This window comes from Myotis nattereri (genome assembly GCF_964212035.1).
Source record: "Myotis nattereri genome assembly, chromosome: 1".
In the NCBI taxonomy this organism is placed as follows: domain Eukaryota; kingdom Metazoa; phylum Chordata; class Mammalia; order Chiroptera; family Vespertilionidae; genus Myotis; species Myotis nattereri.
In genome coordinates this window covers 228,009,812-228,035,917 of record NC_138075.1, presented here as the reverse complement: position 1 = coordinate 228,035,917, position 26,106 = coordinate 228,009,812, and the positions used below count along the sequence as shown (strand labels likewise).

The 26,106-nt window shown below is 58.9% G+C and overlaps 1 protein-coding gene across 3 annotated transcripts in view; it reads left to right on the top strand.

The window, feature by feature from the left end:
• LOC308519667 (janus kinase and microtubule-interacting protein 1) overlaps nucleotides 1-26,106 on the top strand; it is a 50,158-nt gene that overhangs the window by 4,446 nt on the left and 19,606 nt on the right. The window contains exons 2-3 of one of the 3 annotated variants that reach the window (XM_081091782.1): nucleotides 11,692-11,842; nucleotides 23,109-23,371. In XM_081091782.1, the coding sequence (XP_080947908.1) occupies nucleotides 23,243-23,371 (129 nt within the window). In that variant the 5' untranslated portion in view covers nucleotides 11,692-11,842; nucleotides 23,109-23,242. Of the gene's footprint in view, nucleotides 1-11,660; nucleotides 11,843-23,108; nucleotides 23,372-26,106 lie in introns of all 3 variants that reach the window. The other 2 variants (XM_081091784.1, XM_081091783.1) reach the window with 2 other exon arrangements.

Below are 26,106 nucleotides of genomic sequence, written 5' to 3'. Positions count from 1 at the left end.
ATCCCTGTACCTGCTGTCTGTGGCTGCTTTTGCATTGTGTGGGCAGCTCGGGCAGTGGAGGCAGACACCTGGGAAGCCAGGAGCATTTACTGTCCGGCTGCTGCCTGGTCTGTCTGTTTGTCCTGGATTTGAGATCATTTAGTCCTGTTCACAAGCCCAGAGGAGAGGCCTGTGCCTCCCATTTCACAGATGGGCACAGAGAGGCTCTGAAACCGGTCCACGGTCACAGAGCTGGTAGGTGGGGAGCAGGGATTTGAATCCAAGGAGCCTTTATTATTTTTTTTGGGGGGGGGCAGGGATTTATATATGTTATTAGCTTCTAATGGAATCTTACCTGTTTGGAGAATGTGGACTGTGTGATACCTATTCCAAAAAATGTGGTGACAATTCCTTAATGGCCTGGGTCGCGACCCTTTCTTAAAATACCTCGTGTTAAGTGTATACCGATACGTCGTTATGGGCGACCTATTCCCCACGTGTATGTGTCCAGGTCAGTGGCGTTACGTGCGCTCGCACAGCCGCACAGCCATCACCACCTCCACCTCCAGGCCTTCTCCGGCACCGGAACTGGCGCTCAGGCTGGTGGCCGTGCCCGCAGCTGCCTTGAGGGAGTTTTGTGGGAAAAGCAGACGCCGGCGCCCATCCGCAGGGCAGCCCAGGGGCTTGGATGGCGCCGTGGGTTGGAATGTTGCCCCTGCCATTTACCACCTCAGATCGTGGCCAAAGCGTCTGCACCTCGCATCCCTCCACAGCTCAGTGCCCTTTCTGTGAACTGGGGTTCACCCCGTGCCCGCCTGCCTGTGAGGGTGGAGTAAGGGGTGGAGGTGATGGCTGGAGCAGCGCCCCCTTATTCGGCGTTAGGTCAGTCTGTCCTGTCCACGTGGCCCGTGGCGTCCCCTTACCTTTCTGCAGATGCGTTGTGTTAAATGTATGATTAATATCTAGTTATGGGCGGCACGCTCTCCGCCTTCCCGTGTCCTGGAAGCATCTCAGGACCCACCTGCTTCCTAAAACGCGGACCGGGCCCGGAGGACCCAGAGGGTGACCCCCTCGGTGGGTGCAGGTGCTCGGGTCCTCTCTCCCATGGCCCGGACTTGGCTGAAGGGCCACTTTTGGGAATGAAAGGAGGCTCTGTGAGCGGCCGTGCCAGGACTGCCAAGGCTGCCCATTGTGGCAGGAATGGCCTTGTCCGTGCCAGGTCAGGGGACATGCTGGCCGGCCCGCTGCCTGCGCCTTTGCCGTGGCTGCATTTTGAGCAGGAGCCCCGGGCTGGCCCCGGCCCCTGGCTCAGGGCTCGAGGGGTGGCCACGCCACTGAGGGTGTCCTGCTGCCCGTGAGGACAGGCTGGCCGCGGGGATGACGTCGGGACAGGCGCCAGTAGCTTTCCGCGTCTTTCTACTTGGACCCTCCGCCTTCCTCTCTCCCCACGTCACCTCACCCGCTGCTGCTACAGGCTGCAGGCTGCCCCCCTGCTGTTTGCTGGACGCGGGGGGGGGGGGGGGGGGGGCTGTTTGGAACAGGGCTACGACCTGCCTCTGCTGTGGAAATCATTCTTTTTTAAAAAATGGGGGTGGAATTCACACAACACAGGGTTCCCCATTTTATTTATTTTTATTTTTTTTAATATATTTTATTGATTTTTTACAGAGAGGAAGGGAGAGGGATAGAGAGTTAGAAACATCGATGGGAGATAAACATTGATCAGCTGCCTCCTGCACACCGTCCACTGGGGATGTGCCTGCAACCCAGGTCCATGCCCTTGACCGGAATTGAACCCGGGCCCCTTCAGTCCGCAGGCGGACGCTCCATCCACTGAGCCACACCGGTCAGGGCCAGCGTTCCCCATTTGAAAGTGCAGCATCAGTGGCATTTAGTCCACTCGCTCTGTTGTGCAACCGCCGCCTCTGCCGAGTTCTTTTCATCACTTCACACGCGTTAAGCAGTCGCTCTGCACCCCGCCCCTCAGCCCCTGGCAAGCGACTGCCATCAGTTCTGCCATCAGCTCCCTGCTCGGGCCTTTCGTATGAATGCAGCCTCATGCGGGTCGGCCTCGGTGACGGGCTGCTTTCGCTCAGCGTAATGCCCTCAGGGTTCACCCACGCTGCAGCCTGTCGGCGCGTCAGTCCCTTTCGTGGCTGCGTAGTCCTCCGCCGTGTGGCTGCGCTGCATTTTCTTGTCTGTCGATGGCCGTTTGGCTTGTTTCCACCTTTTGGCTGGTTGCTGTGCATCGTGTTTGGAGCAAGACGTCAAGCGTTAAAACTCTCTTTCCGGGACCTCGGCTGCCAGGTTGGTTCTGGGGCTCCCACCCTCTCCTCCCACGGCTCGCTCCCAGCCGGGGCGGCGGCTCCCAGCCTTGCCCTCCACATCTGCAGGATGGTTTGCTGGCTTCTCGTTTCCCACCAGGAGTGCCTCGAGGCAGGAGGATGGCACAGGGGCCAGCTGAGTGGCCTAGAGAGGCAGCTGGCACGCGCTGGGAGCCTGGTTGCCCTTCTGAGGTTCCTGGAACATGCTGGACCCCCCTGCTTGCTGTCTGGCATGCCTCCCCTCCACGGGTGTTCTCCATTTGGGCACTCTGCTTCCTTCTGAAATGGGTTTGCGTCCTTGTTTGTGGTCACTCCCCGTCCCCGTGAGCTGGAATGAAAGCCCGGGGGCAGGAGCCGTGTATGGGCATGCAGTAGGTGCTCAATAAGTAACCCTTGCTGTTGCATGGAGTCAGATGAGTCTTAACTCCCTGACTGCACCGTCAATCCGGTCTGAAGGCAGATATTGTCAGAACAGGTTAAAAATGCTCCAGCCGTGCGCCGCCTACAGGAGACAGACCTCTTTAGATCCAAAGATATAAATAGATTGAAAGCAAAATGATGGAAAAAGTTACATCATCGAAGAGCAGCCACAAGAAAGTGGGAGTGACTAGGCTGATGTTATACGAGCTAGAGTTAAAATAAAAAAGATAAAGAGAGACATTTTATAACGTTCTCTAAACCTGTATGCATCTAACAGCAGAGCACCGAAATCCACGAAGGGACTGACCGAGAAATCAGTAATTCAGCAATAGCAGCTGGGCCCTTCAATACCCCACTTTCAGTCACGGCTAGAACAACTGGGCACGAGGGCAACAAGGAAATGGGAAGCTTGAACAGCACCTGCACCGAGCAGACCTAACCGACATCCACAGACGACTCCACCAAGGGCGTCAGGAAGCAGCCGTAGCCGGTTGGGCTCGCTGGATAGTGTGGGACTGCAGGGTCTTGGGTTTGATTCTGGTCAAGGCCATGTTCCTTCGTTGCAGGCTCGATCCCTGGCCCCTGTCATGGCGTGTACAGGAGGCAACCAATCGATGTGTCTCTCTCACATCGATGTTTCTCTCTCTCGGTCTCTCCCCCTCCCTTTCACTCTCTCTAAAAATCATCGGGTGAGGATTAACAACAACAAACAACATCAGAAAGGCTGACGTGGAGGGTCAGGGAGGAGGGCTGGGCCTGTCCCTGGTCTCTCCCTATTTGTCTCAGGCTCGTGTCACCCCCACTTCAGCCCCCCCCACCCCCCCAGTTCTGGAGTCATTTTCATTACAGAAGCCAGGACACATACGAGCTCTGTGTCCCCTGCCCCCGGCCCCGTGCACACAGCGGGCACCCAGGCAGGTGTCTGTGGAGGAGGTGAGTGCCTGAGTTCATCAAGCCCCGTGGAGTGGCGGGTGTAGAAAGGACGTGGAAACCACAAGAGAAGTCGCTCTTTGCTTGAACGTCACCGGTCATGCAGCTGAGTCTGGGTGGCGTGATGATGGGACGCCTTCCCGCAGAGCTGGGACAGAAATGATGGCCCCAGCCCTTTCTGGGGCTTCTTAAGGGGCCCTGGCACGTCGAGAAAGGGCCGGCGCATCAGAGCAAAGGCTTTGCAGTTCAGCGGGGGGACTTGAGCAAGTCCCATCCCTGCTCTCAGCTGAACGTCTGTCCCTGTGAGAGAGGAACACAGTGCCCGTGTCTGCAGGACCTCGTGCGTGTAAGGACCTGGTGCCTTTGGCTGCCTGGAGAGTGGCAGCGCCCACCCAGGATGCAGGACGCCTGGGCTGAGTTGCCCAGCAAATGCAGTGGTTCGACCTTTCCTCGCGCGAGGCTGTGCTTCTGTCACTCCTGGGGCTCTGTCCTCGGGCCTAGCATGGTACCTCGCACCTGGAAGCCATGTGGCAGAGCAGATAATGTGGACACTGGAGCCGGACCCCCTGGGTCCACCCTGCCACCCCTGCTTGCTAGCTGGTCACCTTGGTCCAGGTCCTGCCCCCCTTCCTGCTGGGACACTGAAATGGGGTATTAGTAACACCCCTGCCACAGGCCTGGGGAATGATCGGTAATTTGGAACAATTCCTGGCACAGGGGCAGCTGCGCGAGCAGGCCTGCTGTTATTGCTGGGGCGTGCTTGTTGGACTGTATTGGAGTCTGTCTGATGGGGACGGGTGCTGCCATGGGGCTTTATATTTTACTAGAAGCCCGTTGCACAAAGAGTTGCGCAATAGGCCTTCCTTCCCCTGGCTGCGGCACCGGTTTTCCTCCGGCACCCGGCACCTAGGCCTTTGGTCCGGCCACAGCGGAGAAGCCAAGCCTCTTCAGTCTTCAGTATTCACTCCAGCCGGAGTCTTCAGTCTTCGCTCCTCGCCTGTGTATGCAAATTAACCGCCATCTTTGTTGGGTTAATTTGCATAGTCGCTCTGATTGGCTGGTGGGCATAGCGGAGTGACACCAATTTGCATGTTTCTCTTTTATTAGTGTAGATGATTATTTCTTAGTTATGTTATTTTATTTCTTATTATGGTGCCTTATTTTTCTTGCAGCACAGGTATTGGTTCCCATCACTTCCCCCACCTCAGAGCTTCTCTCCTGCTCAGCCCCCGGTGAGACTTTGCAGTGAGAGGCTAAATAAAAACGGAAACCTCACAGGCACCTCCTGCTCCAAAGGAAGTTTCCTCATGTTCTCATGAGGGTGATAAGAACACCTCTCCTTCCTCTATTTGGTGAGAGTTCCACTATGTGGGTTCTGAATGAGTGGCAGTTTTTATCAGAAATTGTTTGTGTTTGTGAGCATATTTGGGGGGAAACTGAAGTCAGTGGTTTCTGATGATATTGGGGGCTTTTCATGAAACTCCTGTTTGATGGAGGTGCTGGGGCTAGCTCAGTGGCATTTAATTTGCGGTCAGTATCAGCTGTTCTTGGAGGGCGATGGTCTGGCGTGCGGGAGGAGCCTGGCTGTGCGTTCCTGAAAGTGCCCTTGGGCCTGGCGGGCCTGGTGCAGTGGTTGAGCGTCGACCTATGAACCAGGAGGTCATGGTTCAATTCCCGGTCAGGGCACAGGCCCGGGTTGTGGGCTCCATCCCCAGTGTGGGGCGTGCAAGAAGCAGCCGATCCATGATTCTCTCTCATCATTGATGTTTCTATCTCTCTCTCCCTCTCCCTTCCTCTCTGAAATCACTAAAAATATATTTAAAAAATAAAATAAATGCTCGTGGGTGCCTTCTAAGAGCATGCCAGGCATGGTGCTGGGTCCTGAGGATAGAAAACAAAACTGACGCAATTCTTTGGGCAGCTGGGGCGTGGCCTTCGAGTCAAACAGACCCGGGTTTGAGCCTGACTCTGCCACTTACAAGCTGCAAACACTGGCAAGTGACTTCACCTCTTGAGCCTCAGTTCTCTTATCTGTCAAATGGGATAATACCGTAAGCTGTTTTACAAGAAGGTTTGGAGGGTGGATTGAGGTGGGTATGCCGAGCACATGGCCTGGCATGGACTAGGTTCTTATAAATAGCAGTTCTCAGCTCAGCTGGTGCTTTTAGGGCCTCAGGGCTGGAGTGACAGCCTGAGGGACCCCTGCAGCCTGACTCGGGGCCACCCCTGGGCCACTCGCTCTATGCCTGGCAGCGGGGCAGGGCCACCCGTGGCAGAGGCGCTGTGTCTGAGAACAAGAGGCCTGGTTTCCTGTGGGTGTGTGACTTGGCAGCGTTGTTTCACTGATGGTCCCACCAGGCTTTCTGGAAGGCCACGGGAAGGTCTGTGGATGGGAAGGCTCCCCCAGGCAGCCCCGCCAGCACCTCCCCCCACCCCAGGCTCAGCCCTCCCATCCTATTCCATCCAGTCTGACCCTCAGCTGTGCAGTTTAGGGAGTCTCCCCCCCCCCCCCCGAGTCCCGCAGCTGCTTCAGGCTCCTCTCTAGGCTTCTCAGCCACCACAAGAAGGCAGGAGGAGGCGCCGGAGGCCGGGGTGTCACACAGCTTTCTAACAGTCAGAGTTAGTGCCTCCTGGAGCCTCAGGGGGAGAGCCGCCTCTTTCCACCCACACTGGGGCTTTGCGGGGACAGGGGAGATGGTGGGTTCATAGGAGGCTAAGGTTTGGGGGTGCGCCCTTCGTTCCTTCTTGTGGACCGCCGGACAAGATTTAATTCCATAAAAAAAGCAAAACATGTTTGGAAAGCATCAGGTCCTTTCTTTTGTTACCCCCTGAACATATATGCCAATTTAACAAATTACTGGGGTCACCCAGTACCAGCTTTGTAATCAGGCCCTCTTTTTATTTACCGATCTTTTGTGAGAGGGGGGACACATCCATTTGTTGTTCCACTTGAGTCTCATATGTGCCCTGACGGGGATGGAACCCACGACCTTGGCCTATTGGGTCCATGACTCCTTGGGCGGCTTCCTCACTCCTTGCTTCCTTCGCAGGAGTGTCTCCATCCTGGGGGTGGGGCGGGGCCGGAAGCAGGTGCTGGGCGTGGCCAGGGGGCGGGGCAAGGCTGGGGACAGGAAGCAGGTGCTGGGCGTGGCCAGGGGGCGGGGCAAGGCTGGGGACAGGAAGCAGGTGCTGGGTGTGGCCAGAGGGCGGGGCAAGGCTGGGGACAGGAAGCAGGTGCTGGTGTGGCCAGGGGGCGGGGCGAGGCTGGGTACAAGAAGCAGGTGCTGGTGTGGCCAGGGGGTGGGGCGAGGCTGGGGACAGGAAGCAGGTGCTGGTGTGGCCAGGGGGCGGGGCAAGGCTGGGGACAGGAAGCAGGTGCTGGTGTGGCCAGGGGGCGGGGCGAGGCTGGGGACAGGAAGCAGGTGCTGGGCGTGGCCAGGGGCGGGGCCGGAAGCAGGTGCTGGGCGTTGCCAGGGGGCGGGGCAAGGCTGGGGACAGGAAGCGGAAAAGGAGGAGTCAGGCTCCCCTTTAAAGGTCAGTGGTGGGCAGTGAGGCCCAGCTGCACCTGAAGCGGAAGGGCGGGGTCGGGTTGAGGCTCGGGTTGACCTCCTTTCTGCACAGACTTGACCTTGGGGTGGAGGGAGCTTCACAGGGGAGGGCGGGGTGCGGGGCAGAGGGATGGCCGTGCAGTGAGGCGTGGAGGCCGACGGAGCCCCGAGCTTCCCGGCCTTGCGAAGGCGGTGGTGTGGTGGTTAGCGGCATTGGAGGGGAGGAACGCAGGCATTCTGCTGTGGCTGTTCTCGGGTGACATGACCGGATGCAGGGCGCACAGGCAGTGAGGGATGGAGCCAGGACCCCACCGTGGGTCTGCCCAACATGAAGTCCAGGCTTTTTGGGGGAGGCCCGGCCTTCAGGGACAGGAGACTGGCAATCCTGGAGGGCTTCCTGGAGCAGGGGGCAGCGTGGCTTATAAACCTTCACTCGGCTAAGTGTGCAGCCAGGGCCAGAGCGTGCAGGACAGGGAGTGAGAAGGCTGGGCTCACCTTCTGCCTCCCTGTGCGTTTGGACTAGACACACCCTCTCTGGGCCCCGTGTCCCATCTGTACAGCGGGGAGCTGGGGCCAGATGGCCTTGCTTGATGAGTCTTCCATGTCTGGAGCTCACTCCTTCTCACATCGATGTTTGCTAAATATTTCTCCTGCGGGAAGCCTGACGTCTGATAACCAACACCTCTCCCTCCCCAAGGCCCTTGTGTGGTTTCGGGATGCAGGGGGTGTCCAGGCAGGGGTCACAGGTCCTGACAAGGGCTGTCCCTGGCCTGCCACTTGGAAAGACTTCAGCTCTTTCTGGCCACCAGGCTTCAACGCTGCCAGGACATTCGCTTACTGGGGGACATGGTGAAGCAAGCCCAGGGCCTGACAGATCTGGGTTCACACCCCCCGGTCTTCTGCATGCTCAGTGGGGCTGTGGGCCAGCCTCAGAGCCCCCGTTTCCCCACCTGCAAGCAGGGCAGTGTCACCTCCCAGCCCGTGATCTCCTTGGCCCCGCTGCCCGGTTCTGAGTGGGCGGGTAGGAGTGATGGGGACTGGGTAAATGTGTGGAGAGATTGAAAATAGATTAAAATGTACAATCACTCGAGCTTTAGGAATTCTTCCCTGTGCCATGTTCATATCCCTGTGGCTCACCCGAGGCCTCTTCATCCCCCGCCAGATGAGGGTAGAGTGGCGGGTAGAGAGTGCTGTCTGTGCCGCCAGGGGGCCTCCTCCAGGTAGCCCTCCGTGTGGATCCTGAGCAGCTGGTGTGAAGTGCACAGGCGTCCGACCTTGTCCTCCCAGGCATAAACCTCACCATGGCTGCCTGCTGCCCGTCAGGTCAAGTTCAAGCCCTTTAGGGATTTATCGTGCTTCCTCTCCCACCGGACCTCCAGGCTCGCCAGGCAGCACTGGGCTAGCTCATGGCTGCGTCCTCAGCGCCCAGGAGGGTATCTGGCACTGAACTGGTCCTCAGGACGTGGTCATTCTCCTCACCATGGTGTGCACCGAGCAGGGCACCTCATCCTCTAAGAGGAGTTTCGGGTACAGACGTGCGGATAATCAGTATTACTGTCTTACACGGATGAGGAGAGTGAGGTTTGGAGAGGACACGGGGTCTTGATGGGATGCGGCACGATCACTGAATGAACACATGCTCGCTCTCATAACCTGAGAGGAGGGCAGGAGGCCGCTGTGACCTTCGCTGGGAACAGAAGTCTGAGCCCTGAGTCCGGAGCCTTTTCCAGGTGCAGACAGCCGAGGGCTGGCAGCAGCCACAGGTGCGGGCAGGTGGTCCAGCAGCGTCCATCTGGCTGGCGGAGCAGGTGGGAATCGTGCCGGCGCCGCCACCCGGGGGTCCTCCACGGGTCAGGCCACCAGGGTCCCATCACCTCTTCGGCGTGTCGGCGGGACTGACAGGGAGGTGCTAGCGGGACTCTTCACTTAGAGCAGCGGTTCTCAACCTGTGGGTCGCGGCCCCTTTGGGGGTCAAACGACCCTTTCACAGGGGTCGCCTAAGACCATCGGAAAACACATATATAATTACATATTGTTTTTGTGATTAATCACTATGCTTTCATTATGTTCAATTTGTAACAATGAAAGTACATCCTGCCTATCAGATATTTACATTATGTTTCATAACAGTAGCAGCATTACATTTATGAAGTAGCAACGAAAATAATGTTATGGTTGGGGGTCACCACCACATGAGGAACTGCATTAAAGGGTCGCGGCATTAGGAAGGTTGAGAACCACTGACTTAGCGCCTCCCAATTTCTGGGCATTATTTCCCCACCGTAAACATAAAACTATGCAAAGTTAATGAAAGTATAGCAAAAAGGAAAAAGGGACAGTATTCAATGGTCTTCCCACCGCCCTTTGAACTGCTGTTCTAGTCCCTTCCATTCCCGCCCCGAGACAGAGCCGTGGAGAGACCTGTGCCGCCAGAACATTTTACTTTCTATGTGGAATGAGGGGGCCTGTTTCAGAACTCACCTGCTTGTGCCCTGGTTCCATCATTCCTGAGCTGTGTGACCTCGGGCCAGTTCCTCGACCTCTCTGAGCCCGCATGGCCTCAGCAGTCCCTCAGAGAACGCCACTCGCCCCCCCACCCCCGTCAGGGTGCTGCTCTCTGACCAGGGTTGGCCTGGCGGGTGAGGAGAGTGAGGGATCCATGGTGGGGGGAGGGGAGGAACAGCTGGGGCAGGGCCTTCTCCAGGCAAGGAGTTCGGTTTTCACCCCGAGGGCAGTGGGAGCCAAGGATGGTCTGCAAATGTAGTTTACTATTTTCTGATCCTCAGAAAGGTAGTGGGAGTCTCAGGATGAAGGGACCTGGGTCAGGGTGGCTGTGGACGAGGGGGCAGGTGGGGCTGCATGGGGTGGGGCAGAGGGGGAGGAAGTGGCCAGTGGGGGACACATGGTGGTGGTGGTGGTGACAGAAGAAGCTGGTCTCAGCAAGCGTTGAGCAGGAGCTGGGTTCCTGGTCCAGCTGGGAGTGCCCAGGGACCAGATCGGTGATGAGGGTGTGGGCCAGGTGTGGGGGCTTCCCGCTCCCAGAAGCCCTTTTTGGAGAGACTTCGGGGAGGTCAGGAGCACCCGTCACTGCGCCAAGGGACCTGCAGGTGGGGAAACCGAGGCCCACAGCGGCTGTGTGACCCCCCCACCCAGAGGGCCTAGGCTGAGAGGTGCGAGCCCAGATCCCCCGCTCTTCTGCGTCATGGCCTGCCGGCTCCCAAGGACGGGGGGGGGGGGGGGGCACCGTCAGGTGTGTGGCTTGTGTTGTTGAGACACGAAGCCAGAGGTCAGGGCTGGCATCAGCTGGGGACTCTGCCCCTCACGGCCGTGCCCAGAGTCCCTTGCAGCTGGCCGCCCTGTGACCGTTCAAAAGCCGTTCTTTCTCCCCGACGCTTCTTTTCTTCACTGGATTCTTCTGGGAAAGTGTGTGGTTCAGGGTCCCACCGGCAGGGACGCGGCCGCATCCCGCACACAGCTGCTCTTTAATCGGTGCTCGAGTCCCGCTCAGGTCCGGGCGAGGAAAAGAATCCTTGTGCCGCAAGGGACCTTCTGGCGACAGCCGGTGATACTGGAATCTGAACTGTGCCAGCGACCCCACTCCCCGGTTCCGGCCATTGCGTGGTGATTTCTGTCACGACAGCCTTGGTCTTAAGGGATGAAAGTCACGGCGTTTCGGGGGAGATGCCATGATTTCTGCAGTGGCTGCCGGATGCTTCATAGGAATAGACCTGTGGGTGGGAGTACAGCTCCACAGCGGGGGACGGAGGGGAAGGAGAGGTGGACAACGTGAGCCTGGATAAAGGCGCGGGGAGGCCATTGTCCCGCCCTTGGAACTTTTCTGGGGCTTTGGAACTTTGCACAATGACAGGTTTGTAAAGGTGCTGCAGGTGGGGCGGCGGCTTAGGGTGGCCCCCCGGGCGCCCTGTGGTCTCCGGCCCTTCCACGTCTCGGTCGCCTCAAGGCGGGGAGAACTGCTCACCCCACTCCGCTCTGGGCAGCCTCTCGGGGGCAGTTTGGAAACAGCAGAGGCGTTGGGTAAAAGTCGTTCCTCCCTCTGTAGAGAAATCATTAGTTTTAGACTCTTTGCTACGGACCCACTTGCCTCCCAGTGTTTATTTCTCTCCTTCCCTCACATTTCCCTTGACGTTCTATTGCCCCTAAAATTGCCGAAGTAGTATTCGTATCAGTTGTTATTATTCAAACAGAGGAGAGAATAAAGAAATAATAGCCCCCCTTCTTCTCCAGCCCCTGGAGGGTCACCAGTGGTAGGTGGAGCCTCCTAACTGTTTCCTGTGCTCATGGAAACACATAAAAACAAGTAGGTAGCTAGTAGGGCTTGGTGTCTTACCCTTTGTCAACCGGTTAGCCTCCTCGTTCTCCTTGAAGACACAGCTTGGGGGGGGGTCACCTCCTCCAGGAAGCCCCCCGAGCTCTACACATTGACCTCACTCCATTGCAGTCATCTGATTACGAGCCGTCTCCCCCGCCAGATCTTGGGTAATGTGAGGGCAGCAGCTGTTTCCGGTCACCGTCCACACTGGAGCTGCGAGCCCAGGAGATGCACAGGCAGTGTTTGTGGAGCGAACGGACGGGCAGGGGAGGCGTCCTGGGTGAGGAGGCCACATGAGCGGAGCCCGGCAGGTAAGAGAACTTCCTTTTTTTTTTTTTTTTTTTTTAAAAAAAAAAGATTTTTATTGATTTCAGAGCGGAAGGGAGAGGGAGAGAGAGAGAGAAACATCATTGATGAGAGAAGCATTGATCGGCTGCCTCCTGCACACCCCCAACTGGGGATCGAGCCTGCAACCCAGGCATGTGCCCTTGACTGGAATCGAGCCCGGGACCTTTCAGTCTGCAGGCGGACGCTCTATCCACTGAGCCACCCCAGCTAGGGCAAGAGAGAACTTCTTGTTCTTACACTCCTAGCCTCTGGGAGGAGAGTCCTCAGTGTGCCTGGGGACAGAAGGCCACTTTGGGGAACATGGCCACCCCACCCCCAGGGCCCCGTACCCTGGCCGACTATCCTGGCCCTAATGCCCCATGTGTGCTAGGCAGATAGGGTGACCATGAGCTACCGAGGGCTGGGTCAGGGCTGGGTCTTGGGGTTCACGGGGGGAAGCACAGGCCAGGGCTGGAGCTGCTCAGGGTTTGAAGGTGGGCGTGGCCTGGGCCTTTATCTGCCTAGGATCCTGACTCCTTCCTCCTAATGGTCAAATAAAGCTACACAATGGTCTGGTTCCGTCTGGCCGCGTGGAGACTGGGGTGGGGGGGAGTGGAGGTAAGGAAAGGTAAGTGGAGGCCAGAGTAGGTGAGGAGAGGTCAGGGGAGGCAGGGGAGGTGAAGGGAGGCCAGGGGTGGGGGGGTGAAGGGAGGCCAGGGACGGGGGCGGGGGTGGGTGAAGGGAGGCCGGGGGTGGGGGGGTGAAGGGAGGCCAGGGGTGGGGATGAAGGGAGGCCAGGGAAAGTGAAGGGAGGCCAGGGAGGTCAGGGAAGGTGAAGGGAGGTTGCGGGGGGAGGGTAAGAGGTGAAGGGAGGCGGGGAGGGGGGGGGTGAAGGGAGGCAAGGGGAGGTGAATGGGGGGCAGGGGAAGTGAAGGAAGACCGGACAAGTTCAGGGAAGGTGAGTGGGGCTGGCGGGGGCTGGGGAAGCGCAGCCCGGACGACAGGGGAGAAGCTGAGCACAGGGGGCGGGTGTTCGGGAAGGAGGGGTCGGCTTTGTTTTCATGGGGATGACGGGGTATGAAAAGCTGACGGTGAGGAGCCCTCGGAGGAAGGTGACACTCTGGCAGCCAGGACAAGGGCGGGGTTCCGGGGATGGGAGGGAATGAGGAGGGGTCCAGGGCAGGGAGATTTGGGGATGTGGGCCGGAGACCGATCCCGTCCGGTTCTCAGTTGTTCTTCTGTGGCCTTCATGAAGAAGCATCCTGCGCTGCCCACTCCTGAACCCGGCGGCTCACTCCCAGCTGCTTTGGGCTCAGTTATAAATGGGGTCGCCTTCCGGGTTTGCCCAGGGGCTGGTCGTGCTGGTGTAGAGGGCGGGAAGCGCCTGCTTGTTGGCACTCAGCCCTACCCGCCCTAACAGTCCTGCCAGTGCGTTTCCCGCTGCACGTGGTGACCTCACCTTCCCGGGGATGTCTCTCTCCAGCCTCCTCCCTCTCCACTTTCTTGGCCCAAACCCACCCTCCGTGTCTCCACCGATCTCCTGTCCTCCCCCGGCCTCGTGGGAACATCGCACCTTCTCTTTCTAAGAATTCCCTTTGTTCACACAGCCTCCTGCCCACCGGAAGGTGAATAGCTCCATCAGGGCTGTGATGCCAGATGTGGGGGTCACACTCAGGCCCGCTTTTCACACACGGCAGCTGTGACGAGCCTCCCCCCCCCCCCAACTCCAGGCGTGGCTGTGCCATGTTTGCCAGTCCAGCCCCCGGCCACTCCGTCTGTGTGGCTATCTCCTCGTCCGATCACTCCCTGGGGGTAGACTCTCGAAGTGAAGCTATTGAGCAAAAGTGACCCCCAGTTACAAACGGCACAGAAGTTGCCAACTGGCATTCCAGAAAGGCTGTGCCAGCTTGTACCCACCGAGTGCAAACAAGAATAGCAGTTCCCCGAGCCTGCCAACAGCGGATGTTGAAAATCTTTGCCGATGGGGTGAGCGAGGATCCGGGTCCCGGCCCGCGTTCCCTTGGTTACCAGGGAGGCTGAGCAGCTTGTCTGTGCACGGCCACGTGCGGTTCCTTTTTTGGGGAATTGCTTCTTCGCTCCTTATACTCACGCTTCTGCTGGCGTGTTGCTTGCGGCAGTCCTATCTGTGACAGGTTACGGTGATCTGCTCCCACCTGGTGGGGTGACGTTTTTGCTCTGTGATGTTTTCCTCTGCGGAGGTTTGCCGGGGGTGCCTTGTGTGGCTGCTCGGACTTCCTGCCTCCGTTAATGTTTGTTCTTGGAGATGTTCTTGTTTGGTGGTTTCTCTGTTTATTTCATGTGGTAACCCACCTGAGAGGTGTTCTGCTGTGAGGATCCAGGTGGGCATCCTGTTTCGTTGGTTTCTGACAGCTGCTGCACACAGTGGGTCAGCTGCCGCACACAGTGGGTCAGCTGCTGCACACAGTGGGACAGCTGCCGCACACAGTGGGACAGCTGCTGCCCCCCCCCCCCGCCCCCCAGGTGTGGACTTCCTGTGTCCGTTCTCGGTGTTTGGATTTTCTCTTCCGTCTCATTGATCTCTTGAGCAGCCCGATTTTTATCCCTAAGGAGAGAGACATAAACCTCCAGCTTGAAGTTGTCAAACCAGATTTTCTTTCCTAAATGAAGAAGATGGATTTCCGGTCTGAGCATGGCAGCTACTGTCTGGAGGATCCCACAAGACCCTGTGGGATGACCCTCCACCCTAGCCCTCTGGAATGTCCTCATCCCTTCTTCCTGCTCAATCAAATCCCAAATGTTTATTTAACCTACAGACAGCCGCAGGCCACCTCCTCCAGCCACGCCCTGTGCCAGGGCAGCCACAGTCCCGGTGCCCGTCTTCATCACTGCGATGCCTTCTCTGAGATTCCCACCTGCAAGCGGGAAGGGCAGCACCCCTGCTGCCATCCCTGCGCTGGGAGGTTCCTGGCCTCAGTGCCTCGGGTCTGCGCTGTGGTCACTGGCGGGAAGCAGGGACATGCCTGGGGAAGCTGGGACATGTGGACACACCGCGTGCTGGGCGTTACCTGTCCGCAGTCCTGACAGCATCCCTGGGAGGTGGCCCATTCTTACCATCCTCGCACACCAGGTCGGGGGACGGAGACAGAGAGTCACCTGGTCAGGGTCCCACATGGGGAAGGAGCAGAGCAGCCGGCAGCTGTCCTGGACAGACCACATGCCAGGGTGGACATCCAGGGGCCGTGGGGCTGGGGTGTCACCCCGTCTGGCCCAGAACCGCCCTCCCGCCCAGCCTGTGGCCTCCACAGAAGATGTAGAGCAACCTTCCAGCTGCTGCTGTCAGAAGCTTCCTGGGTGAAGACTGGGGAGCGCCAGTCATTTGCATCGGGCCCTGGGTTTGCATCGGATGCTGGGTTTGCATCGGCCCTGTGTTTGCAGCGGGCCCTGGGTTTGCATCGGATGCTGGGTTTGCATCGGCCCTGTGTTTGCAGCGGGCCCTGGGTTTGCATCGGACGCTGGGTTTGCATCGGCCCTGTGTTTGCAGCGGGCCCTGGGTTTGCATCGGATGCTGGGTTTGCATCGGCCCTGTGTTTGCAGCGGGCCCTGGGTTGCATCTCAGCAGCAGAGCCTTGGATGACCCGCTTGCTGGGGCTGAACCGAAAGCAGCAGCAGATGGCACTGGGCTCATCTTTGCCAATCAGGAGAAGGGGAATGCACAGCCATCTGTGTGCTGTGTTGGCATCGGACTCTAACTTCTTTATCAGAGTAATGAACTTTGTTAGTTACCGTATTTTTTTTAAAAAAAATTTTTATTGATGTCAGAGAGGAAGGGAGAGGGAGAGAGAGAAACATCGATGATGAGACAGAATCACTGATTGGCTGCCTCCTGCAGGCCTCACACTAGGGACTGAGCCCGCAACACAGCCATGTGCCCTGACCGGGAATTGAACCGTGACCTCCTGATTCATAGGTCAACGCTCAACCACTGAGCCTCACCGGCCGGGCTAGTTACCGTATTTTATTAAATCTGAGGAGGATGCCATCAATCGCGAGACCCATCGTACTGCTAGAGAGAGGGAGGTAACACTGCCGGATACATGGTGACAGGGTTAGGCTGGAAACGCACACCGTGGATTCAGAAATGTTAAAAATGAAGAGATGTGTGCCTTCACTCAGGATGGTGATGGAGGATGCTCACTTGCCTCCTTGTTGGCGGCCATGTCCAAGCACTGGCTCCGTGCTGGGCACGGGGGTGGGAGATGGTCACTGTCCCCTCGCCCCAGAGCATGCAGATGGGGTGGGTTTTCGGTCGCGCTGATGGAACGGGTGGTTGATGGACAGGCTCCTTCAGTCACCAGATGCTCTCTAGCACCTGCTGTGGCCAGGCGCCGCCGTTCCAGGCCCCGGGGACCCCGCAGTGAACAGAACTACTCTGGGAGCCGACTTTCCGTGGCCGCCCGTCGGCCCAGCGGCAGCTCCCAGACACTGCTGTACAGAAACATTTACGCGCGGACGTTCCGACTGCCCACTCCGGTCTGGGCGGGACCCAGGCATCTGCATTCTCACCAGCACCTGGGAGGTCCGGGCAGGCAGACGTCAGACCGAGAGTGCGAGACGGCGCTTCAGTCCATGAGTTCCCAGCCCGCAGCATCCAGACGCGGACAGATGTGGCCCTTTTGCTCCCATTTAGAGCACTGTCTGTTGGTTAGCCGTTTCCTTCCAGGTTGATGCATTACCTCCTCTCCTTTCTCCCCCTCCCCCTCCCTCTCCTTCCTCCCTCGTCTCTCCCTCAGTGGTGTGCGGTGTATCAGGCCCAGTGCTGGGCACACAGTGGTTAGCACGCGGGCCATCACACCCTCGGCGAGCGTTCAGTGCTGTCTGTCCTGCGCCAGCACCGGGGTACTGCTCCCGCCCGTCTCACAGTCTCACATGCGCACAGCTATGTGCGCATGCCTCTTACAGAGCTGGCCAGAGGGAACCGGGGCTCCCGCGTGGAGGCGCGGCGACAGCCTTGCTAAAGTGGAGGGACTTAACCCTGGGATGTAGACACATCGCACCTGCCCTCTTCCTCCTGCCTCTGTGGGGGGGCTGATTTAGAGACCCCCACCTCCAAAGGTGCTTTGAAAAGAGGTTGCTTCCTACCAGCAGCAGCGCAGGGCAGTTTCCTGGGGCCCAGAGGGAGTCTGTCGGGTTTCAGAGAGGAAGCCAGACAGACAGACGGACAGACGGCGATGCTGGGCCGGGCGGCCAGCTCCGTGGGCTGCGTCAAGCTGGGGAGGGAGGCGCTGAGGCTGCAGATGCGGCTCCGGAGCCGGGAGGAGCAGCGTTTCTATTCCTGGACCAGAAAGCACGGTCAGCAGGCGGGCTGTGTCCCTGCTGCGTCAGGCCCCGGGCGGGCCCTGGGGGCCGGGGTGGGTGAGGCGCCGACTCTGCCTCTGAAGCTCAGGGCACAGCAGTAAAGGTTCGGGCAGGTAGATCGCTGGCGGGCGGTGCCGCCTCCCTGGTCTGGATCCTGGGCAGGCCACTCCGTGCCTCTGGGTCACAGCCTCTGTTTCTAACGCGGGGCCGGGCGGGGCAGGGCGGGGCGGGGCGGGGAGTACAGCACCTGCTTCAAAGAATTACATGATCCCTGAGCTAACGACACCCGCGGCCCGGAGCCGGCTGCACGGAAGGTGCTCATGCCCCTCAGGTGCGTACAGTGTCCTGGCTGCAGGGGAGCAGGGCGGGCACACACCTGTCTCTCTCCCAGAGCTCAGCCGCTCCATGAACTTGGTGGCATGGTTCTCGTTAATCTTCACCGGCGGATTAGAGTGGAAGGTGGGGAGACGATGGGGGTGGGGGAGAGAGAGAGAGAGAAACATCATATGAGAGAGACACATCGATTGGCTGCCTCCTGTATGCACCCCGACCGGAAGCTGGGCGGGAACCTGTAACCAAGGTACGTGCCCTTGACTGGGAGTCAAACCCAGGACCCTTTGGTGTGTAGGCCGATGCTCTAACCCCTGAGCCACATCAGCCAGGGCTGTGGCATGTTTCTCGAAAGAATGAAAGTGATGCCGGCCTGGGAGGATGTGGAGCGTGGGCAGGTGGAGACTCAGAGGAGGGGGCTGTGCTTCTGGCAAGAGGGGGTGCAAGCGGCGGAGGCGCCACCCCGAGGGCATCACTGAGGTTCCGGGAGGCTCGGGAGCCCGGACGAGAAGTGTGAGGCCTGGTCCTCGCCAGCCGCGTGGCCACTGAGGGCCTCTCTGTGCTGGAGGGGAGGCGGAGGGTCAGAGGTCACAGCTGGTGGGAGAAAAAGACCTGAAGATAGGATGGGAACTTGATGTAACTTGGACTTTGTGAGCAGATGTAAATATTGGATTTTAAGCTAGGTAATCGATTTGCCCTATTTTAAGCATCTTTGGAAGGGAGATGAAATGCACGATTCTTCTGTCTTCTATCTGCTGTGACTTAGCGTCCAGTCTGGCCGCAGAGCCTGGGTGGCCTTGGACCGCCCCACTCATTTCACCGAAACCCTGTAAAGTGGGAGAGCCATTCTTCAAACCCAGGAGGGCCCAGTGCGGCGCCACAGAGAGCTGCCCGCCCGCCACCCGCCCGCCACCCGCCGCCGCCGCCGCTGGTCTGTTCCTCTGGGGAGAAAGGCAGCAAGGACACCACCGCGTGTAGGGTCGGGAGTGGGAACCAATTTTGCCTTCTTTTTCGAAACCTCCGATGAGTTTCTTTGACCTGCATATTTTCACTTCTCATGAAGAATACGCCTTATAAAGGGAGGACCCGACAGAGCCATCTACTCAGAGGTCCCTCGCCCACTGGCGGTGGGTGTGGCACACATAGGCCGGGGCCTGCCCAGGGCGGATGCCACGTGCTCTCCGAGCCGGGGTGGGGTGGGGGGCGTCCCAGGAAGCCAGGAGGAGGGGGGCGTGGGCCCTGGGACCTCGCAGAACCTTCTGCTCACGTGGTCGCAGGCGTTTCGTGGAGTCCATCACGAGGCCTGAGCTCCGCATTTGCTCCGAAAGAAGCACGTGCGCAGTGGCAGCTCTCTCCTGCCCCGGGAGACCTGGGGGCCGAGCCAGGTCGGGCAGTGAGTAAATCGCTGGGCCGAGCATCTCACCAGGAGGTGCCTTCGCTCTGCGCTTGGTCTGTAACGGACGGACAGACGCACTGTGGCCATTCAGGCCACTGCACTCCAGCTGGGATTCAACGTGGAATACGCCCGCCTTCCGTCGGCTCTGGGCATGCCCCGCCCGCAGCAGTCCCAAGGGGCTGGCCCACCGTGGGGGTCACTCCTGGTGCATTCCCTCACTCGCTCTTCTCCCAGCACCTGCTCAGCACCAGGAACCTGGGGGGAGGGAGGTCCAGGGGCACAGAGTCAGCCAGTCTTGTCCTGGCCCTAACGATAGAATGTTCTGGAAGCTCAGGTGGGAAGATTCCTATTTTGTGTCCCCAGTGCCGAGAACGGCGTCCGGCAGAGTAGAGGCTCGCCAAGGATGTGCTGAACGAATGAGTGATCGAGTGGGATGAATGGGTGTTTGGGCAGAACAAGTCGGTGGGTGATGCCAGCCCAGCGTGGCCAGGGCAGCCCATCCGAGGTGCCGTGGGTTCGTGGGGGCAATTGTGGAAGTTTCAGGGGCGGGGGTTTGGGAGTCAGGGAGCAGAGTGCCCGGTCCCTCTGGGCAGAGGGAGGCCCAGAGGCAGACCCAGGCCCATGGGACGTGGGAGGTGGGGCCGAGGGGAAGGGAGTGGGTGTTTGGAGAGCTGGCATTGGGAGTCAGGAAGTGGAGGCAGATGGCCAGGCTGCAGGGGGCAGGGGCAGGGGCACTGGGAGGGCTCCAGCGGGAATTGGGCCGTAGCACTGCCCGTGGGGACGGCAGCAGAGCGGGTGGCAGAGGAGGGCACGTGGCCGCGGGTGCTCACCGAGCTGGGGTTTGTCCGGCGGACAGTGCGTGCATTCTCCTCTCTCTGCTGGAAGAAGCACATTGGCACCAGCTGGCTCCCCCTCTGTGGGACGAACGCCCAGGCCCCGCTGAGGCCTGGTGTCAGCGGAGAGTCCCACGGCTCCCTCCTCCCGCTTGTCCTGAGCTCAGCCGGCCCCCCGAGCCTTGGAGCCCGTGTCCCTGCGCTTGGGAAAACGCACCCCCAGGAAGCCAGTGCCTGCCCGTCCGCACGGACAGCTCCCACTTGCGGAGCACCGCCTGGCCAGGGCCGCACAGCAGTGAAAGGTCTCCATTTCACAGACGGGGACACTGAGGGCCTGGAGAACTCAGATTGCTTAGCCCAGGCCCGAGGGACTGGCCTGGGGACTGAGTCCACGTCTGCCTGGCTCTCTTCTAACCACGTGACTGTGGGCAAGTTACTGTCTTTGGGCCTCAGTTTCTCCATCCAGAAGATGGGGGCAGAAATAGTGCCCACATCCTAATGCTGTCGAGAGGATTCCAGGAGACTGTCCTGGACAAGGCTCATCGGGAGCTGGGCACCTGCTCTCCCTGCTTATGCCGTGTGACCTGGAGGGGCTGGGGAGGAGGACTGGAGTCTGTGCAGGGAGGGTGGGCTCACTCGGGCGGCATCGAGTGTGGAAGGAGGGGACGGTATTAGGGGGCTCTTTTCTGTGTGTGAGTTTCTTTTTAGCCTGAACTAGGAAGGGCTTTCTAACGTAGGGGCCACTCTAGGGGAGCAGGCATCCCCTGACTTCCTGTTACTGGAAGGGCGTTCAAGAGGTGCTGAAAGCCCAGCGAATGTGGCTCAGTGGTTGAGCGTTGACCCATGGACCAGGAGGTCACGGCTCGATTCCCGGTCAGGCCACATGCCTGGATTGTGGGCTTGATCCCCAGTGTGGGGCGTGCAGGAGGCAGCCAATCAATAATTCTCTCATCACTGATGTTTCTATTTCTCTCTCCATCTCCCTTCCTCTCTGAAATCAATAAAATATATATTTTAAAAAGAGAAGAGATGCTGGTGGCTGGGAGTGGGGGACGGAGGGGTTCCTGTGAAGAGGACAGATGTGTTTGCTTGGGCTGCTCAATATTTAAACGTGTTTGTTTTTTTTTTGAATTAGTGTGCAACACATTGATTGGGAGATTTCACCCAAAGACCAATTTCTGCTAAATCTAATCAGGAACCCCCAGTCCTGCTCTTGAACATCCCCTGGGCCTTAGTATCTCCCAGTCCTTCCCTGTGGCCAGCTCCTGGCTGCCCGCCTCCAAGGCACGGCCTAGCGCCATCTGCTGGTGCAACTGTGGAGGGCAAGGGAGCCCTGGGTGGGCACGAGGCTGTCTCCAGGGCTGGCTCTCCTAATGCCCGGCCCAGTTCTTGGGAAGATGTGGGAAGCCGAAGGGAAAAGGTCTTGGTGCCCAGATAGTCCCCTCGTTCCAGGTGGAACGCCGGGAAGTCGCCTGGCATCGCCCCTTCCCCTCCCGCTGCCCCCTCTGATGGAGCCACGGGAAAGTCCTGGGCCAGCTGTGCTCGCTATCAGCCAGTCAGGCAGAGGTGCCCGCTGGGGGAGGGGGAGGAGGAGGAGGAGGAGGAGGAGGAGGAGGAGGAGGAGGAGGAGGAGGAAGAAGAAGAAGAAGCTGGCCGTTTTGAGCATCGCTATGTGCCAGAACCGACACGGCCTTCACTAAGGAAGCCATTCACTCCTCCAGCAGCCCTGTGGAGGGGGCTCCCACAAGCCCAGGGTCCCAGGGAACCGGCCACAGAGTCCCCTCCTTCTGACTCTGACACTGGCCTGGGCGGGAGCCTCCCTCGGCTCTTTCCCCTCGTGCTCAGTGAGACTCCAGCACCATCTCCTTGCTACTTGTACTGATTGCACACAGCTCTGCCGCGACCATGGCTGCAGCATGAAACCAAGTGTCACGCTGTGGACTGATGCGCAGTGAGTGCCACTCCGTCTCTCCCAGGCCCTGCCAAGGGCCCGCCATCTCTGCCTGTCCCAGGCTGAGCGGTAGGCTGAGGTGTCATCTTTTATTCAGCCACGCCCTGATGTTGAGCCCACAGGCGATTTCCCTTTCCTTGCTAGCAACAATGCAAACAGAGCTGCCCTTCACAGCGAGGCGTCTGACTTTTTCCCTGTGGGGGTTCTCTCCATAGAATAAACTCCCAGGTATTACTGAGCCTGGACTTCATAAACCAGCATGATGGGCTCGGACCTCAATATACGGCATAGACCAAAGGCATGCACTTAGAGAGATTTTCAAAAATCCTCATCCCAGGATATGTTTTTGTTTATTTTATAGATAGAGGGAGAGACGGAGAGAGAAAAAAACTTTTTGATGTGAGCGAGAAACATCAATTGGTTGCCTCCTGCACACACCCCGACCGGGGCCAGGGATTGAACCGCCAACCTAGGGAATTGGACCCACAACCTTTGGTGCACATGACACTCCAACCAAAGCCACCTGGCAAGGGGGGGAGAGAGATTTTTAAGGGCCAATTAAATGCAAATGTCTGCGAATGGGAGAAACTGTTTTAAGCTCACAGGCAGGGTTTCCCTCCCGTCTTTGGGGAGGGGCCTCTGCGTGGTGGGTGGAGTGAGCAGGAGCGTGGCAGAGAAGGCCCTCCTGAGGGGCTGGGCTTCCTGCTCATCAGAGGGCATTTGGGCTTCCGTTGTCTTGGAGTCGACGTCACTTTTTCACCAGCATTTTGTGAATTCTGGTATAAGATCCCAGGTGGGTGGCGGCAGGGAGCCGAGGTGCGAACCTCACCACCTGATAACCCAGTAATCCCTGGGGACCCGGTCAGCTCCCCGAGCCTCACGTTCTCCTCTGCAGCTCAAGGTGAAGGCCCCCCATCTCATCTCTAGGCTGTGAAAGTGCAGATACAAAAGGAGGTGAAGCTGCTGTGTCCACGGGGAGACATTAGTTTCTCAGAGCGTGAGCCTCAGACCCTGGTCCAGAAGCACTGGGTGGGCGGAAGGGACTCCCGGCTTCCCGGCCCTGCCGCGTCCCGAGCTCCCAGCTCTGCACCCCTCTGGGACCCGCCTTTCTACCAGGCGCCCCAGGGCTGATCTCACTGGCATTTGCAGACCACGGGCTGCGGGGTGCTCAGGTGTCGTCTCAAGCTGGGGGGCTAAGGGGGGGGCAGGCCTCGGCGCCTTAACTGGCTTCCAGGTGGTTCTGATCAGCCCCGGCTGAGAAGCGCCAGGTGAGGGTGTGAAGGGTGGGCGGGCCGATGAGCAGGCGCTGGCCCAGGAGGAGGCCTCCGCAAACCTGCTGCCTTTGCGTTGGCGTGGCCCAGGCCCGGCTTTCGCTCTGCTAACCCGGCTTTCCTGCTCCCCAGGGTCCCAAGTGATGGTGGTTTCCACGGAGGGTGAGCTGAGTCCTGCGCGACTGGTGGGCCCGGCAGAGCTGGCGGCGGCGCCTGCGGGCTGGCGGGCGTGAGCGTGGACTCTCAGCATCTCCCCGGGAGGAAGCATGTCTAAGAAGGGCCGGAGCAAGGGCGACAAGCCCGAGATGGAGGCGGACGCGGTGCAGGTGGCCAACGAGGAGCTGCGGGCCAAGCTGACCAGCATTCAGATAGAGTTCCAGCAGGAGAAGAGCAAGGTGGGCGGCGCCTCCATGCGGGGGTGGGGGAGGGGGGGCGGCTGTGAATTCCGGGGACAGTGCTGCCCCTGGGGTATGTCTGGAGGGCGTGTTCCGGGCTGGGTTGGGTGGGCATTCCACCCATCTAAGGCTAGCATCAGTGGAGGTCTAGACACCGCCTGGGGGCGAATCCCAGCACCGCCCCCCCCCCCCCATCTTCCTGTGACCACAGACCAGCTACCTAACTCCCCCTGCCCGGGACTCCCCTCACCTGCTCACCTGGGCCACCTGGCCCGCCCCCGCTGGCCGCCCGGCCTCTCCCAGGCTGCCCTGCACACACCGCTGCCACCCTGTCCGCATCCGCCTCCTTCCCACCTGTGACCACACTTCCCCCTCTCTGCTCTTTGCTTTCAGCTTCCCTCCTCCCAGCAGTCCTCACGGCCGCTGTGGCCGCCCTGTTTCCCAGGAGACGACCAGGAAGCTGTGGGAGGTTGTACACTCAGGGTTCTTCAGAGAGAAACAGAACCAGCAGGAGATTTTACATATAAACACACGTACACACACATACGTGCAAGGGGCGGGGAGAGGGATTTTTCAGAGGTTATCTCACGCCTGTGGAGGCGGACACGTCTGGAACGTGCAGGGCCGGCTGCTGGAGATTCCAACAGGAGCTGCCCTTGCCGTCCTGAGTCCAGGGGCCGCAGGGGGCTGGCCCTGCCTCGCTGGAGTCTCAGTCTTTCCTCTTAGGCTTTCACCTGACTGGGTGAGGGCCCCCCACGTCAGGGAGGGCGATCCACTTTCTCACGGTCTGCTGACTTAGATGTCAATCAGTCTAAGTCAACAGTGGTCGGCAAACTGCAGCTCAGCAAACCGCGGCTCGGCAAACCGTGGCTCGCGAGCCACATGCGGCTCTTTGGCCCCTTGAGTGTGGCTCTTCCACAAAATACCGACTTCTGCGCATGGGCCACGAAGTTTCAATCGCACTGTATGTGCGCGCCCGCACGTGGTATTTTGTGGAAGAGCCACACTCAAGGGGCCAAAGAGCCGCATGTGGCTCGCGAGCCGCAGTTTGCTGACCACGGGTCTAAGAAATACTTTCACCACAACAGCTAGGCTGGTGTTTGGACAGTGCCCTGGCAGCACGGCCCTCCTGGTGACACATTACGGGAACTGTCCCAGGTTCAGTCATTGGCCGAAGGAAACGCACTGATCGGTGCAGATTCGGGGTGCAGCCCGGTCCCCTCCTTCTCACTCCAAATCACTGGCAACCTTAACCCCAAGACCAGGACCATGTTGCCTCCTAGAGAGGAGGCCGCCGGGAGCACTGAATCCCCCCTGAGAAACCGAGTTCAGTGAAGTCCTGCTGCCTGGCTCTCCACTCCTCCGGAGAGACTGATTCCAGCCCTCAGGTGAGGTGGGCCTGGGCTGGCCCTTCCAGCTCCCGGGCAAGGTGGGCCTGTATTGGTGCTGCAAGGGTTCAGGAAGCCCCACATTGGGCGCCATTAATGCCGGGGTTCTTGGTCCAGCATCTAAAAGGATTCAGCAATCTGGAGAAGGCTGTGTGTAACTTAAGAGTCCAGTGATGAAATATAATTTTGAAAGGCATTGGGGTCAGAGGAGCTTAGCTAAAAGGAACTAAGATTTCCTCATCTCAGGACCCCATGCTTTTTATTAACAATTTGTCCTAAGGCGAGGCAGAGATATACACTTCAAAGGGTAGGGATTTGTATACAGAGGCATTGTCAGAATGGGGGAATTTGCCTACGGCTGTTCAGGTGTTTGGCCAGTAGGAGGCAATAACATGAAGATTAATATGTCCTGAGCTGTCTTGGCAGCAAGCAACCATCCCTTTTCAGGTTTGGGGAAATGCCTTCAGCCATTCCCAACAGGTGACAACATATGAGTCCCCTTGTTGAGTCCCCAAGTTCCATCAACCTTTCGATGAAACTCTTGCAGTTATGACCTGCTGGACCTGGCTTCCGGCAGGCCTGGGCTTACCCTTCTAGCTCCTGGGCGAGGTGGGCTCGGCTGGCCCTCCCTTGTCTCTGTGATCCTGACTGTGTCACGAGGGATGGTGACCTCTCTTTGCCTGGTTGGCTGTATGAGCTTCTTTCCCTGCTGCTCGTTGTAAGTCAGCTGACATCCTGGCTCCTCACCTGCACTGAGTTTCAGGGACCGGTGTGCACCAGGCAGCGTGGTCTGAAGGCGCGGCTGCCTTTCCGTGGAGGCAGGGGATCTGAGAGACCACTGTTCCGGTGCTGGGGAGGCCGTGCTATCTAGAAAACAGAAGGACCGTGGAGGGTTCCTGTGGGATTTGACCTGAAAAGATCAGATAAAGCCTTTGGAGTGTATTAGGAGAATGCGCCCTGGGCATGTTTTACAAGTAATGTTTTTAATTGTGTGTTGATCCCACAAATACATGCAGGTGGGGTTGGTGGCCTGGCATCTGGGGGACACCAGCTCTGGGCCAGGTGCCTGGGGTGAAGCCTGGCTCGGCCCCTTGGCAGCCCCTCGCCCAGGCAGGTCACCAGAGCGTCTCTAGGCCTCAGATGCCTTGTGGCAGAACAGAGCCTCCTGTAGGGGATGCGCCAGAGTCCTCAGGAGCTACTCCTCCTCCCCCCTCCACCTCCCCCTCCCCCTCCCCCCCTTCCCTCCCTACCTCCTCCTGCCTGTCTTCTCTAGCTCAGGCCCAGTCATGGGCCCTGCAGATTTCTTTCTGGTTTAAGATTTGTTCAGCGTTAGTGGGAGAGAGGATG